The sequence below is a fragment of the Alexandromys fortis genome, unplaced genomic scaffold, assembly GCF_014885135.2.
Source record: "Alexandromys fortis isolate MF-2015 unplaced genomic scaffold, M_Fortis_MF-2015_v1.1 scaffold_204, whole genome shotgun sequence".
In the NCBI taxonomy this organism is placed as follows: Eukaryota; Metazoa; Chordata; class Mammalia; order Rodentia; family Cricetidae; genus Alexandromys; species Alexandromys fortis.
The window spans coordinates 1-17,572 of NW_026068116.1; the positions used below are offsets into that span (position 1 = coordinate 1).

The following is a 17,572-nucleotide window of genomic DNA, read 5'->3' on the forward strand; positions in this document are numbered from 1 at the left end:
AATCCTGGCGGGGACAGCTGCACCCCCGGCCCGGCACCCAGAGCCTGCCGCCACCACCGCCACCGTTCATCGTTGGTACCGGCAATGGCCTTCGTATCGCCCGCTGTACTTGTGACTGATTTGGACCCAGAATATTGAGAACTCACTTCTGTCCCCATCCCAGCCGTTCCCGCCCAGTTACGGCTGCAGCGCCGCTAGACTGTCCGACTCTGAGGGCACCATGGACCAGAGTGGGATGGAGATTCCTGTGACTCTCATCATTAAGGCACCGAATCAGAAATACAGTGACCAGACTATTAGCTGCTTCTTGAACTGGACCGTGGGGAAACTAAAAACGCATCTATCTAACGTGTACCCTAGCAAACCTGTAAGTGTAAAACTGAACGCAGCTGCTTGGCCTGCAGCCCCGTGTGCCTGGTACCTCCCTTCGCCCAGCTTGCCCCCTCCTCGCCAATCACATAGGTCTCCATTCGAAATACTTTTGGTTGTGAGGTTGCGGGTGTCTCCTGAGTGAACCACTATCATTATCTTCCTAATGAGGTTCAGTTAATTAGTGAGTATACAGAAATACCAAGAGAAGAATTTGCAGTGAGGGAAAAGGGACCATCTTCCATGCAACTTAAAGTCATCTAATGTGAATGTCAGATACTAATTTTATTTGTTTTTGAGATAAAGAATCACGGTCTATATTAGAACTTTCATTGCTTCCTAGGGCAAAATTCCATTTTAATTTTAAATACCTGGCCCAGGAATATGTTCATGGCGAAGAGAATATTCTCTTTTGGAATGAGTATGTGACTTGGCGAAAATTATCCTTTAACCCTCACCCCATCGCACGTGTTGTGAGTTGCAGTTTGCCTTGTTCCCCCACTTCCCACCTCACATTTCTCCTGAAGATAGAGACATTGAGACGGGCACTTTCCCACACACCACAGTCATTTGATACCCGTTTCTTTCTTTGGTTATATCATCTGTTTGGCTCAGATCAGTGTGCCTTTGTTTACCATTCTTTATCTTGGTGTTGGAAAGATAATGTCGTCATTTGTCCCTAATGTCTGATTTGAAGGTACGTAGTTGGTAAGTCTTTGAATAGTTGAGAAAGGTGTGTCATCCAGAGTGTATTTTAGTGAGGCTTTCCTATGCGCTATTGTATAACTTTTTCATTCTTGAACATCTAGTATTCAACTACTCAATCTTATATTTAAATAATAAAGAGACTTGGTTTATATACTAGCTCGTTGGGAAACAACTGCTTTTTAGGCCTGATTTGTGCACCTCAGTATGGAAGATGTTGGTCTGTGTTACGATATTTATGACTTAGAACAGTGTCTATTGCAGTATTGTTTAAGATTTAGACATCTGGAATAACCACTGAATTACTTAATTGCCAAAGCTGGAGGGTGTATTTTTTGTTGTTTGTTTTAAACTCATTCGTCCTTAGCTGTATTTGTGACACAATATTTTTATTGTGTGTGGGAACACTGAGTTCCTTAGTAGTTGGAACAAACTAAAAGTTAGGACTTTTGCTCATTAAAAACTTAAGTTTGAAAGTGAAGATTTACACCAAAATTTTTCTATTGCATAATATTGTTTTCCCACATTTTTGAAATAGGAAGCACCTTGTGAGAATAGTCATTGATTGGCATAGATTTCATAACACAGCCCAAATCCTATTTTAAAGTTCTTTCTTACGTATGCAAGTACTGGTATGGTATGTACCAAGGTGAGATCTACATGTTATACTATTACACCCTTAAGGGACTTGGTCTGCAATATGTGGATCAAGAGTTTGGATTAAGCATGAAGTGGTGTAATCTTAGCAGTTGGGGAGGTGGAAGCTGGAGATCAGCAGTTCAGGGTCATTCTTAGCAGCACAGTGAGCCTGATCCTGTCCCCCAAACCAAAACAGATTTAGTACTCTTTAAAACTCTTCTAAAAAAAAAAATCAAAAACCAAAAAGCAATGTGAGATAGAGATGTGAAGCCTGTTTGCCTGACGTGTCCCGGGACAGCTAGTCACTAATGCAGGACTGTTGGGCAGCTGGTCCTGATGCCTGAGGGGTCATCACTTGCAGAGCTCTTTCTTTCTTGGCTTGCCTGACTCAGACACACCGGAGAGTCTTTAGGAGCCTGCACCACATAATATAATTAATGACTTTGTAACATTTCTCCAGCAAGTTTTCTGAGTGGATTGTAATGTCTTGTCAAGTTCATTTCTAGGTTGAAAATTTTGTGCAATTATTAGACTTGACAGGTTTCCGTTCTGACTTACACCTGAAATTAATTTGAAACATCACGGTTGTTGAGTAACTGCAGTCAGTGGTACTCTGTAGCTAATAGAAGACATCAGCTCTAGGAATTGGGAGTCATCAACATTTTCTTTGTAAGGTTATTTAGAAGTCAAAACATTTTGTAATGAAGCGAGATTATAACAGGAGTTTAGATCCTTGTGACTGCCCCCAATGACTCATTCGGCTTTTTAAATGCTTTAAGTGTTCTGTCCTGTGTGTGCATTCATGTGTGCATGCCTCACCTTCACAGACAAGAAGGTCTTACTGGTTTGCACAGCATGATCTCAAATTCTGATTCGCCCATCTCAGCTTCCCAAGTTGTGGGACTGTGGGTCCTCCCACCTGCCACGTTGACCAGCTATTCTTTCAGAGTTAATGTTGCGCTGAGGACTCTAAACCTTCTATTATTATAATAATAAGCAATACAGTTCTAAGTAAAAAGACCAGTTAGTGTTACAGTTCTAAGTAAAAAGACTAGAAGGGGAAGATATTTTCTAATTTAGAATTTAGACATATGTTATAGATGTGAAAATTTTATGTGCAATTGAGCTCTTGGAATTCAGATAACTTCCAAAGATACTTGTAATTGGTTTAGGAACTGGGAAGTTCACTAGTACCAGTTCATGTTGATAGTGTTTCAGATTATAAAAATTTTAGTAATTGCTATAGGATGCCAAAGAGCCTTGTTAGAAGGCCACTTTGCCTTGAGTGTTGGATTCTAGTCTGAACTTTGACTTAGTTATCAGAGATGTAAATGCCAAAATGCCTGAACTTCACCATGTTCAGTAGATGTACTATCCAATTAAAAGATAGAAAATTCACCTGTCGTTGGGCTCGTTTCCAGCTCTTCTTACTTAATGTCATCTTATTTGCAAACAGTAGGGAGCTAGAGATGGGGTTGCCTTACCCTGAATTTGATGTTGAGGGCAAGCTTTCCAGTGCTTGGGTCACAGTGCCTTGTGATGTGTGTCTTACCTCTGGGTACATTTCCTCTATCTTTGCTGTTTATTTTATGGTGGTAAAAAAACTAAAGCAATCACTTTCAATAAGTAGGTCTTCTGGCTTTCCTGATTAGCGAGGGAAGCCTGCACTAGCTTTTCAAGCTGTTCTTTTACTTTAACTTCTATTGGAAGTGAAGAAACGAGCAGAACCAAGTGAATACAGGTTCTGTTCTGAGAATATAAAATTATGCAGTCCAGAAGGAAGTCTTCCCTTTCTTCAGTAGAAGTAGTATGTCTTGTAACCTTTTTTTGGAGCTTTATTGTTTAGTATTTTGTAATTCCCTATTCCTTACTTACTGTTAATTAAAAAAATGTAGTAGCTTGATCACTTCAGGACTGTTGATTTCAAGATTTAGAATCCATATGTATGACTACTTTTTACTTGATAAGACAGTTGTCTTATATAATTTTAACAAATTTAACAAGACTTTATGTCACCTAGCAGTATAGCTCAGTATAAAAAACACTGAACAAATGGTAGTCAGATTTAATGTGACAATGATGAAAAATAGAAATTTGAAGATTTTAATGACTGCTGACTAAAATTTACTTAAGTATTTTAGTCTTATCCTCATGCCCTTTTTCTCAGAAAAAATAAGGTTTTGTTTAATACCACATTAATGCTTTTTGGAGGCTCTAGAGTTTTTAGTTTAAATTTCTCTTTATAGTATACTGATTTGTCTAAAATGCTTTTATTTAATTGCTCTGATTTTAAACTGCCATTTAGACCAGGTGTTTTACTAAATACTTGATATGCTTTATAATGTTTATTTGCGGTAGACATCTTGTGATATTAGCTCTTTTATAGATGAGAAAATCGAGACTTGATGATTCTTTTGTCTAATGTCATAAAACTCTTTAGGTAGAATTGGATTTGAACCGAAGTTGGTCTGACTTGAAAGAGAAGGCCCTTAGCCATATATGTACATGTATATGTATACACATATATGTATATATATATACACACACACACACTTGGCAATAGGCTGCCCTGTAGTGACTTGACTCTATCAATTATACATCTATAAGCAGGAAAAAAATGAATTTGACTATTAAAAATGTTTGGGGCTGGAGAGATAGCTCAGACGTTTAAGAGTTCTTGTTGCTCTTGCAGAGGATGGGGGTTCAATCGCCAGCACCAACACAAGTTCACAAGTGTCTAAAACTCCAGTTCTGTGGGATCTGATGCCCTCTTCTGGCTTCTGTGGGCATGACACTCACACTTGGTACAAAGGCATGTATGAAGGCAAAATACCCATACATGTTGAAGAGTTTTCTTTAATTAAAAAAAGATTTGCATTTGATGTGTACCTAGATATGCTATAGTAGCTAGAAACTACAGAGTTGAGTAACATATCCTTATTATTGTGCTAGCACCTAATCAGGTTACTGTGGTTAGTACCATTTATTCTGATAAACTATAAGAAAATATGGGAGCATAATATTTTAAGACTGCAGAGTGTGTTGCTATTTTTGTTCTCTTCACAGTGTATTAAATTCTATACTTTGGCATTCTCTATTGCACATACATCTGACATGTAACTGAATGGCCCAAGAGTGGAAACCTTTAATCAGGGAATATTCATTGAGAAATCCAGATATTGTATATTCTGAAAATTCTGAACATTGGTTATTGCTGTAAGGAGATAGAAACTAGAGGTGGTTTGGGGAACCATGTTTCTGGTTATATACTTCTGAATCTCCTGGAACTTTGGACTGAGGGAATTTGATTAGAGACATGTTTAAAAATTTTTTAAATTAGTATTCCACAGAGTCCATATTTTGTGTGCTTTCTTGTATTTAACTCTTTTTTTGTATTTAACTCTTTAAAGCTATTTGACACTTAGAACTGAGCATGTAAACTGAAATGTAATAGTTTCTATTTTCAGAGTACTTGTATGCTAGTTATTAGAACTTACCAGCCAGTTGGAGATTACTTTTATTGAATCATTATCATATATTTTTAAAATCCGCATATTTAAAATTCAGAATTAATATTTTGAAATTATACAGAATTTAGTTATGCTAAAGTTGGGCCTAATAGTGTCATGACATTTAGTATAGAGGGTTTTTTGTCTGTTTTCCATTTTTTTGAGATTTTTTTTTTTTAAAATCACTTTATTCTGATTAACTTACTAATAGAAGCAACACATTATTCAAACACTTGCCCGGTCACAAACTATACAGTTAAAATGGCTATTCTTTTGTCTACATTTTATCATTTATTATTACCTTTTATTACCCTCACTTGGTCTCCTTTTTAAATTTTATAATATTCCCAAAGTGATACCTATTACATTATATAGGCTTGGATCCATATATGAGGAAGAACATGTGGGCGTTTTGTTTCTGAGTTTGACATGATTTTTAAAGTCATATAAGAGAGACCCATTTAGTCTGTCTATAGACACATACTACATATACACACAAACTTTAATCTTTTCATACTTAATGAATCTTTTGAAGTATGAAAATATAATTGGTTTTGTAAATTCATGTGTTGGACTTATGAATATTTAAATTTTTTTCTAGACTGTTGTGTGTGAGTGTTTTCCTTGTGTATGTAAGTGCAGGTGCCAAGGAGGTCAGAAAAGACTATCAAATATCCACTATTCAAGGACACACCGAGATACCTTTGTCCAGATGTTATAATGTAGGTTTTTTTCAGCATGTGCTTCTGGAGACTGAAGTGTCTGAAGCTATTTCTTCTGGAAAAATTTAGTCTCAAAACAAAGTATAAAGTGGTTTTTCTAGTGTGCTTTATATATTTATTATTATTAATATATTGTAAAGATAAATGGCTTATACTGGAAGTGTGTGTGGATTAGTGGCCCTTACTATTGCATGTTCTAGCATTTTTCTTGCTCAGAAGTGATAGTTTCTGATTAATTCTATTACTGTTACAGTTTAATAAAGAAGTAGAGGTAATCTACATAGAAAGGAAGTAGATTATGTCCAGGTAGGTTGAGTACCTTAAAAGTAGTTTGTAAATAATGGCATTCTTCCACTAAAAATCTGAGGTTAAATGACTTAAGTTTTGGACGTGGACTTTTTGCCAACTTCAAAATGTATTTCTGTACAGAGAAGGTTAAAGATTTCTGTTGTTACCTACAAATGTCATTTGAAATGGAGACTTGAAAGTTAGTATGGGTCAAGGCTTTCTTGTTCAGCCTTTTGTAGCTTTAGCCAAGTTTGCTTTTATGTCAGTCTTGTTCTTGAGCATTTTGATTTATTGCCTTGATGTTGCAAAGCAACGCTTTGGAAAGACATATAACTTTCCAACAGTTTCACATAGCCCTGTTAGATCTTAGTGAAATAATACAGATAGCAGAAATTAGTATCTGTGGTCTCTTGAATGTTGTGTTCTGTTTTAAAAGGTTGATGTGCATTCTGTTCTTAGACTCCAACCTGTGCAACCTCCTTTTGTAGATAAGAAATGCAAGGCACAGGGAGATGCCTGTAGGATCTTGTACACATTTCCTGACTCCTCTTCAGCTGTCTCTATATATCTGTCCTACTCTATGAGTCTGGCTCCTATGCACAAGACCCCACTAGCAGTAAATCAGTGATGTTGCTCTTGATAATCTTCATCTTTCTATCCTGCAATCTCAATTTTTTCTATTAGATTCTTCCTTTTGGTATACAGATGTTATTAAAAAAAGCCCAAACCACAAAAAAAGAAATATGCATAAACCAAACACCTTCATAGACCCTACTTCTCTTGTCCTCTTTCTCTCCTGTGGGGGAGAAATGCCTTGTTTTAATATATTTACTGTTTCCCACTACATTGCTGTCCTTTTTCTTGTGTCTGTTCCAGTTAGGTTTTGTGAGGGAATGCAGAATAATGTGAGAGAAGTTCCCTGTATATCAGAAGCCTAGAATCATTCAAATAAATATAAATAAGTGTAGTACTTAAGTACAGTAGAATATTACATATTTGTTAGAAAGACTAAGGTGTAGTCCACAGGATATACTAAGAAAGCAGGGCCCTCAGAGAGAAAGCACAGTTTCCTGCCTTTTATGTAAGAAGGGAAAGAAAACTATATATTTAGTGAGAAGGTATATAAAACTATGGGGGAGGGAAGATGAGGCTGTTGACATGACAAGGGTGCTTATAAATGCTTACACCGAGGATATGATTTTCCTCTCCAGCAGCCAGTAACTGTGAGAGCCTCGCCCCATCCATGTCTTGTGCAGATAGCCTCTGTTGTGAATTTGTGGTCGACTGGCCATATTGTGTCCAGAAGATAGCCTTTCACATTTCTTTCCGTTCTCTGGCTCTTGCATCTTTTATGCCTGCTTTTCCACAATGTGATCCTGAACTCTGTGTGTGTATGTGTGGGAAGAGAAATGATAGGATGTCCTATTTCAGACTGAACTCTCAACAATCTTGTATTCTCAGCCCTTTGACCAGATATGAGTCAAAATTAACTGTTACCCACTGCAGACAGAAACATCTCTAAGACTGAGAACAGTGCTAATTTATGATTGTAAACATAAATATTTAGAAGGCAGTTTGAAGCCAGATAAATTTAGCAAAACTACAGTAGTGGATTCCCTTCCAGGGCCTATGAGTCAAACATCGGGTTTTCAGTGTCAGGCATGAATTACTACTGTGGCGTGGTCCCCACATCCAATCAGAACCTGTAGCAGTGTAGCGCTGTTGTTCTGGTGGCACATTTGCTTGTCAGGTTGGTATTGTAGCTTCCAGGTGAAGCTCATTATTTTGACTTTGTGTCCTTAGTGGTATGTATCTTAGGACAGGGAGGGAGAAGTCTAAGAAATTATAGATTTCATTCAACTTATTAGTAACAATCTTGTGATTATTATTTTAAGATTATAAGTAGAATAAAACAATTTTCAAATAGCATACAAATGCCATCGACAAGTTTACTTTTAAACTTGAGAGAAGATACAAATAAGTAAAAACTTGAAATAGAAAATACCAGTCTGAATACAGGGCTTAAGTTTTTGTTTGTTTGTTTGTTTTTTTCTTCAAATAAGAACTTATTTTGTAGCTTTGCTCACTGAAGACAAAAGTAAGTACTACAAATTTTCGGATTTTTGTCTTTAGGTACCATTTCAATGAAAAAGATTTAGGTACCTGATCAGTGGCAGTTCTAGGCCTCATTAGAAAAACTAGAAGCTGACCCTGGGGCATATTGTATCTGAAAGCAAGAAGACTATTAGATCAGACAGAGATCATGTGCAATGACACTAGAGTTAACTTCCTAATGGTCAAAAATGGTGCAGTCTGAGGATTAATAGACAAAGAAAATGTTAGTATTCAAAAGCACAAAATTCTGTGAACTCACAATAACACTAGAGAAAAAAATTACCAACACCTCACTGGTCATGCAGGAGGTTGCTTGGGCAGTCACCCTAAAAACTGACAAAGGGAAGTAGTTGCACATTGTGGTAGTTTTCCTCATGTAGACTGAGTAACCAATTAGCTAATGAGATAGGATCTAGAATGATCATACTAAAAACAGAAGGAATTATGGAATTAGAAAAACAAGTTTGATGCCGGGCATTGGTGGCGAGCGCCTTTAATCTCAGCACTCAGGAGGCAGAGGCAGGCGGATCTCTGTGAGACCAGCCTGGTCTACAGAGCTAGTTCCAGGACAGGCTCCAAAGCCACAGAGAAACCCTATCTCGAAAAACAAAAACAAAAACAAAACAAAACAAAAAAACAAAAAAAGTTTGCTATTTCTAATAAAAGATTGGAGCAACTATATAGGTAATTAATAAGGTAGATAGGAAGTTTGTAAAGGACGGATTAGTCTGGCAACATCAGAACCTCTGATGAAGCTCAGTATCACTAAAAGTCACCATCCTAATCTACCTGTGCTAATGGTGCATGAAGTACATAGCTTTATTACAGAGTAATCCTGTCACAGACCTTACTCCGAGTCTAATTAGCCTCCACACCTAACCACACTATGGAGTAGCAGAAGGATACAGTTGACCCAAATAACAAAGTGTAACTGTAAGACAGATAATGACTTCTTTCAGAAATGCACAGGAGAAATGAAGCGAAAGTGCAAATATTTGGGGATGTAGCTCAGGTGGTAAAATGTTTGCCTAGCATTCATGAAGCCCTGAGTTTGTTTGATCCCTAGCTTCACATAACAAGACACAGTGTCACACACCTGTAATCCAGTGCTTAGCAAGTGCAGACAGGACTAGAAGGTCAAGCTCATTTGCAGGCATATAGGACATGGGGATGAGAAGACAAGGCCATCTGCAACTGTATAGCAAGTTTGAAACCTACCTAGGCTACATGAGTTGTTTGAGAACATAAATAACAAAAAAGTTTGAGACATAATTCAGTCTTGTGTGTGACCCTTGTTTGAATTTTGATTCAGACTATCTCTACGAATGAGAAAATCTGAGCTGAATGGTTAAATATTAATTTGTAGTTATTAAAAAACTGAAGCAAACCTCTAGAGGTTGTTACCAAGTCGAGTGGAAAGAAATGCATTTGCTCTAATGTAATCTTGAGGCTTCAAGGGGGTAGGGAGGAAGAGGATTAAAAATGTCAGTTGTTGATGAGTACTTGAGAGTTCTTAGCATGGTAGTGGTTCCTTTCATTCTACCCACTCCGTATGTTAGATAATTTTTATAATGAAGTAAAGAAAAAATCATGTAAATTTAGGCTGAGTGATGGTACAGCATGAGTATCTAGTAATTAAATGTTTAGTCTGGTAAAAAAAAATTGGTTTACGGTTCTATAATGCTTATTGTAAGCATTGCAGCTTGGGTGGAAAAGTATTCTGTCAATGAGAAGCCAAGAATACCACAAAACCACTGTAAGCACAGCAGTTTATAGCCCTGCTCAAGGGAAAGGTTTCCCCAAAGTAACAACTTTACCCCAGCCACCAGGGGAGGGTTTCCCTAGCAGAATTGTTACAGTTCTGCTCAGGTCCCTCAGTGTGTAACAACTGCTCCCTAGGGGAAGGTTTCTGCTGGGGGAAAGGTCTCACCCAAGTCTCATTCAAGAGATTTGTTGGGAGGGAGGAATCCGGGAGAGTGGCTGCATCTGCCAGGGTGGAAAAGGCATCAGCAAACTGAACAAGCACAGGGCTTATATAGGGGGCTTCTTAGGGGTGGAGTTTTTCCAAAGTGAAGACTTTCAGGGTGGAACTTGGTCGGATTTCAGTCCCTGAGCTTGGACAAATTTAGAGAGTGGCTGGATTTTGTGCTCAGGGATTGGTTGGTTTCATGCTTAGGCACTGGTTAGTTTCTGTGCTCTCTGTTGATCAGGGGCAGAATGTGTTTCGTTGATTCTGGTTTCAGGGTCAGGGTGTGTTTCTTTGGTCCTTTTCCCCTACACTTATAAAATGAATTTTAGATTTATTTGGTCAGGTATTAACTCATTACTTACTTGTGCGTGTATATTTACCATTCACTGCTTATAGGATACAGATTAGGAAGCTTGCTTTTGAGCCTAGGCAGTTTGGATGCTCACCTTACTAGACCTGGAAGGAGGTGGGGGGTCCTTGGACTTCCCACAGGGCAGGGAACCCTGATTGCTCTTCGGGCTGACAAGGGAGGGGGACTTGATTGGGGGAGGGGGAGGGAAATGGGAGGCGGTGGTGGGGAGGAGGCAGAAATCTTTAATAATTAAATAAATAACAAAAAAGGGAAGCTTGCTTTCTCCTAGTATCACAGCGTTCAATACAAAATACTTCTGTGATTTCTACTCACCATAATGTGTGGACATTGTGTGTCATCTCATTCAGCTTATGTCTGAAGATGTACTGTCAGATCCCATACCTAAGTACTGTGGGTCTGCCCTGCTCTTCCTTCTTCCCGTGGATTTACCAGGCTGTCACATGTGCTTATGAACAGCTGGCTCTAAATTGGGCTTCTTCAGATTCCCTTTTTGGGTTTGGTTAATTTGATAGAGTAGTTCATAGAACTCGGAGAAACACTTTTCTTGTACTTACTTACTATAGAGAATATAGTGTAGGAGGAGGGTGGTGGAGAATTTCTAAGCACTCTTTTATTTAAAAAGAGAAATTAATTTGATTAGTTTTTAAATTTCAAGTTAGCTATCCAGAAACTCTTGTGATTCAATCCTTTTGGACTTTAATGGAAATAGGTATGGTTGATTAATTCACTGACCATGGTTAACTCAAAATGAACCCTGTTGTAGGGAGGCTGCTCAGCCCTGAAATAATCACACAGAAACTAGATTATTTGCAATACTGTTTGACCAATAGCTTAAGCATATTATTCCGGCTAACTCATATCTTAAATTAACCCAACTCCATTAATCTGTGTATTGCCATGAGGCTGTGGCTTACTGGGTAAAGTTCCAGCATCTGTCTCTGGAGGGGCTTCATGGTTTCTCCTGATTGTGCTTCTTTCTACCAGCATTTAGTATAGTTTCCCCACCTAGTTCTACTCTGCCCTATCAAGAGGCCAAGGAGTTTCTTTATTCATTAACCAATAAAAGTAACACATCTACAGAAGGACCTCCCACACCAGGACCCTTTCTGGAGATTGGGACAGGAAGTGACAACTCTAATCACGGGGCTGGTTCCCCTGAAACCAAGCCCCATTCCAAGACTTTTGGTCTCTAGATACTAATTATTTTATTAGCAAGCAAAATCTAGAGTTGAAGGGTTTTAGGGAGGGAGGTTAAGTGGCAGGAAATGAAGATCAAATGTATATAGAGGGAGCTCTGTTCAGTTTTTATGTGCTGGTTAGAGTTTTCAAGACTTGGCATTAAAAAACCTTTTATATTTGTTTTTTTATAATAAAGGAGTTTACACTTTGCATTTTAGAAATGGCACACTAAAAATCTCGTCAGTCAGTTAAGCATCTTGGAAGGGTAACTGTATTTCTCTAGTGTCTTTTGGTGTCTAAGAATGCTTGAACTATCGATGTCCCTCAGCATAATAATTTCTATTATGACTTTCAAATATATGACTCTTGACATAGCCTTGCTGAAAATACAGTTTGTTTAAAATTATATATTTATGGCTTGGATTGGATTTTGGATTTAACATTTGGTATAGCCAATGGATTGTTTTCATGGAATTCAAGGAACATTTGGAAATATGCTTTATGGGGACTAACAGAAACACACTAATTTTAAATAATGCTAACAGTGTGAGCTTTAGTAGACTTACTATGAAGTACTAAAATGTAACAGAGCCAACCAGAACACACTTTCTATTATGGGTTACATTTAGAGGTAACAACTGAATCTCCATGCATTTGTGTTGCTTTCTTTGGTTTTGTGGTTTTGAATGTGTAGTTATTTGTAAGTGGCAGAAACAAAGCGGGAATAGTTGTGGGAACTCCCATTAGATCTAAATGACTTTCAAACTAAGGCCAGTAAGTTCTTCTGCATTGTGTTTGGAAGGAAGAAAATGGGTCTGGATATACTTTATATTAAAAACATAACTGACAAACCAGTTCAAAATAACTAGTGATCTTGAACATCTATCTTCTAATATCTATTGATAGAAGGCCCTTTGCCTTTCTGTTTATATGAAATTGAAGGCTTTTAATTAAGAGTGCTACAGTACAGCTGATAAAACACACTTGTTTATCTTTTTGTCAAGTTTTATGTGATGATCTGTATTATTATTATTATTATTATTATTATTAATATGCTGCCATTTGCCCAGCTCTTAAATGCCTTAAGCAGAACTTGGGACTAAAGTTCTTAATCTGTTTTCTTCTTACTTGTCCCCAAAGAGAGTTTAGTTTTTTCCACATTTGGTCATGTTTTCCCTAACCTTAAATATATATAGTAAAAAAACTGACTTCTTTCTTCTATCCCATTTCTAGTTGACGAAGGACCAGAGGTTGGTGTATTCGGGCCGACTGCTTCCTGACCATCTGCAGCTGAAAGACATTCTTAGAAAAGTAAGCTCTCCTTCTACCTTAGAAGAGTGGGAGAAACTGCCTCTCAAGTTTTGTCTAGCAGATTGAGTTCATCAGCCCCTGTGGGTAGCAGAACAGATACAATACTTCAGAAGGTAACAACAAGGCAGAGCATAGAGGTTGTTTGGCTAACAGTTTTGTATGCCCATCTGAGCTAAATCTGAATCTTTTGTTCAGATGTTTTTCATCTTTTAGAAGAAAACACTGACTTGTCAGTACTCCAAGCATAGAGTGTTCACAGTGCTCAAAGATTGTTAACATCTCTATAAGACCATTTTAAATCAGGATATATAACATTTTCAATGGTTTGAGTTAGGAGTTTAATTTCTAGAAAGGAAATAGGATGATGCCGAAGTGGCAAACCTGTTCATCAGAATTTAAACACTGATGCTCAGAGGCAGTGCTGCATATGCTCCAAGGTAGCTCTTTGACAGTCAGCTCGCATGCTAATTATTTTAATGCATCTTTTAGCTCATTGTTTTTTGTGACGTTTTCACTTTATAACTTTTTATTCTTGCTATGTTACTTTTGTTTGTCAATATAGTAAGATTGGATAGTGTTCTATTTTGTGTTAGGCTTTTTAACTGAAGTCTTAATGCATTTCTGATCTCTTTTACTCTGCTTATGATCACCTGTGGGACACATAAAATGTAGTGTCAATGTATTTGTCTACTTAAGGGCCTTTTTAGCTTTGCCAGTGTGGCTTTTGACTGTTCAGTTGCTTGTTTCAAATGGCTATAGTGTTTTACCATCTGCCCACCTAAAAAATATTGTAGTTTATAGCACAGAGATTTCTCATCCACTTTCCCCTAATGTATAGCCAGCTTTAGCCATCATAGTTGTGATCAGTGGACATTATCACTGAAATTATGCATTCTCAGAGTTATCTAAGTGATGCATACTCAGTGGATTTTGATAAATGTAGAATTATATGTTTCCACTATTATAGTATTATGTAGAATAGTCCTTAAATGAGCTCACCCATTCTTTTTTTCTACTTTTCTGGTGCTGGGTCATCCCCAGCCTAGGACTTTGCAATACCAATGAGCTATCCTGAACTTTGTTTTCCTGTTTAAAACTGCTATATGTTCTGCTCTCTGAAATATTCTGAATAACAGCCTGAGGCCAGAACATGAATATTCTAAAAAGACTGTTGCAGACCTTGTGTAAGCACCTTGGGAAGTGTTACTTTTGAAATGGTTCTTTGAATTGTTTCTTTTCTTAAAGTTGGTTTCCTTTCAGTAAAATATTGGTATTGGTTCTACAAACTGTTTAGTTATAAAATGTTCTATAGATATATTCCTCGAAGGTGGATGGATGTTTTGATAAACCATTATTAGTATGACCTTTTGGCCCTGGTTTTATGGGGATACACATTGGATAATTTAGTATTTCCTATTCAGAAGCTGAGTTTGTGTATCAAGAGAGACTACCTATGTCATGCTGTCTGTCTGAAGCTTTTCCTTAAGTAGCATAACCCCAAGAACTTCATCCTCTAGACTCCTAGAGCAACTGTAGTTTAGATTTTTGTTTTATGCAAAATATTGTCATGTATGTCTCTCATTGAGCCCTATTGCACTGGTTTGTTGTTGTGGTGCCCGAATGCACTAATTTGGTCAGTTAACAATATCATAAGTTCCTTTAAGGCTGCCCTTGATTTTACTGGAATTCACCTCAGAACTGCGCACAAGTCTGGGTTCCTGATAGTTGATCAGGTCTTCCCTTTTCCACTCAGGCATCTTTCTTTGACTCTTGCCCGCCCACCCTCCTCCCTCCTCCCTGCTGCTGCTCCTCATAGTTGTTGAGAAATGCTGCCTTGGCTCTCTCCTCCACTGTTGTCTGCTGCCATCATGTTTTCTAGCTTACCAGCTTTATGTCTTGTGTACATTTCTATGTGACCTCATTAAAGCATCAAGACCAGCCTAGTTACTATTTAAAATGTTTTTTCTCAGCCACAGTTGTAAATCTGTGGAAATAATATGGAATATTTACAGAATAGAATTCAAATATATGCTCTATATCTGTGTGTATAAATGTTATAGATAAAAAATGTTGACTTAGTTTGGAAAGCAGTAAAAAGCTGTACTTCACTTTGTAAAATTAAGGCAAAAGAGATTGAATTGCTTTTATCGGTATGTTCAAGTAACTGAAGTAGTTCTGCTATTCAGAGTTTGTGGGTCTGAAATCTCAAGGTGACTCTTACATTGTTATTAAGACAGTATATGTTTTATATTGGATTAATAGTTTATGCTGATAATTTTTATTATGAAAATAATTTATTATGAAATATTTTGTAATATTTGTTGCTTAAAATCTATGTATGCCAAGTACTTTTAACATAATAGTCATTGAGTATTGAAACCATTCCTTAAGCATGGATAGAAAATATTGTATTCAGAAGGCTACAAAATATTAAAATGGCAAACTTACCTCCAAATATTGAACAATTTATTACTAACAAAATGGCTAGGCTAGAAAGGAAAGGAATTTAAGTCTTGAGTCCAATACTTTAGCTTGGCTAGTGACTTTTTGAACTGTAAATTTTTCTTTAAACATGATCTTCTTTAATTTTAGCAAGATGAGTATCATATGGTTCATCTAGTCTGTACTTCTCGGAGTCCTCCCAGTTCTCCAAAATCCATCACCAATGGAGAAGGGCATGAAGCACTGGCATCCAGCACCAATCCTGTGAGTTGCTTTGAGAGGAGTAAACATTGAACTTCTCTGATTTTCCTTATCTGCCTCTAAAAACTAAATGGAGGGCTGGGGCGTAGTTCCGCAGTACAACACGGTCTAGCATCTGTGAGGCTCTGGGTCAGTCCTCGTCACAGCAAAGAACAAATGTGCAAACAAAACAGATGGATCGGGGCTGGAGAGATGGCTCAGTGGTTAAGAGCATTGCCTGCTCTTCCAAAGGTCCTGAGTTCAATTCCCGGCAACCACATGGTGGCTCACAACCATCTGTAATGAGGTCTGGTGCCCTCTTCTGGCCTGCAGACATACACACAGACAGAATATTGTATACATAACAAACAAATAAATATTTTAGCCGGGCGGTGGTGGCGGCTCACGCCTTTCATCCCAGCACTCGTAAGGCAGAGGCAACAAAAACCAAAAGCTACAGAGAAACCCTGTCTCGAAAATCCAAAACAAAAAACCAGATGGATCACTTGGAGTCCGTAGTGTTGTTTTACTTCTCATCTTCATTTGATAATTTGAGAGCGGGTCTCATGTAAGCCTTCTGGACTTGAATTCACGGTGTGTACCTGAGACTGGCCTTGGTCCATTTGCTTCTGCTTCACAGTTGCTGGGATCGAAGACTTTGCCACTATACTCAGTGAGGTTGTTTGAAAACTATGACATTTAGCATTAAGACTATGACATTTAGCATTTGTTTTTCATACAGTGTTATTTTGCTTACAAGATTTGTTCACCATGAGCTGTAATTTGATTAATGGACAGGTCAGCAATGGAGCCAGTCTTTATAGATTTAGTTACTGAAATACTCTGAAAACAGTTAATGTGGTTATATAATATAAATCTTAGGCTAGTGAAGTTTTAGAAATAGTAAGGTATCAAGTGTAATATATTTTATTCAAAGCACATTAAATTATTTAAATCTAAATGACCTAAATTTTCTTAAGGTAGATTACTTGGCAGAAGACTTTGGGGTTTTGTTGTTGTTTGTTTTGGTTGTTTTGCTTTTTAATCACTGGATTTAGGCTTACATTCACAATGAAGAGAGGAGGAGAATCACTTAATATATTTATCTCTTATGTAACTAAATACTCATTTCTGCCTGAAATTCTTTTGGAAGCTTGTAGGAGTTCAGCTTTTAGGGTGAGAGGATGGAGATCATGGAAGCTTTCTTTACCTACTTCTTGGTGAAGCAGGGAACTTTGATTGTGTTAAAGGTATTTCCCTGGTTAAGAATTTAATCAACTGGGCTATGGTAGCTCACACCTTTAATCCCAGCACTTGGTTGGAAGGTAGAGGCAGGTGGATCTTCGTGAGTTTGAGGCCAGCCTGGTCTACAGATTGAGTTCCAGAATAACCAAGGCTACACAGAGAAACTCTGCCTTGAGGAACACAAAGAAAAAGAAAAAAGGGAAAAGAATTCAATCCAAATATTAAGGCAGGTGTAATCAATAGGGTAAGTTACCTGAGAGATCTTCTAATATTAGATAACTGGTTCTTTAAGAAATACATCCTTAAATTGCTTATTTACTCAGTGTGTCTTCTGTGGTACCAGCCATGGGAATTGAACTTACATTAAATTGAATATGAATCTTTATATGTTTCCTACCTTGGCATAAAAAGGGACAAATTCCAGACTAGTACAGAGATTTTTTTTAAATGTAGTTTTGGATACAAG

At 37.5% G+C, this 17,572-nt stretch overlaps 1 protein-coding gene across 2 annotated transcripts in view; it reads left to right on the forward strand.

Moving 5' to 3' along the window:
- The first annotated feature begins 6 nt into the window (after nt 1–6).
- Nucleotides 7–17,572, forward strand: part of Herpud2 (HERPUD family member 2) — a 32,078-nt gene continuing 14,512 nt past the window's right edge. Inside the window, exons 1-3 of one of the 2 annotated variants that reach the window (XM_050124889.1) lie at nt 7–367; nt 13,102–13,179; nt 15,772–15,885. In XM_050124889.1, coding sequence (XP_049980846.1) covers nt 221–367; nt 13,102–13,179; nt 15,772–15,885 — 339 coding nt within the window. In that variant the 5' untranslated portion in view covers nt 7–220. The remainder of the gene's footprint in view (nt 368–13,101; nt 13,180–15,771; nt 15,886–17,572) is intronic. The other variant, XM_050124890.1, reaches the window with a different exon arrangement.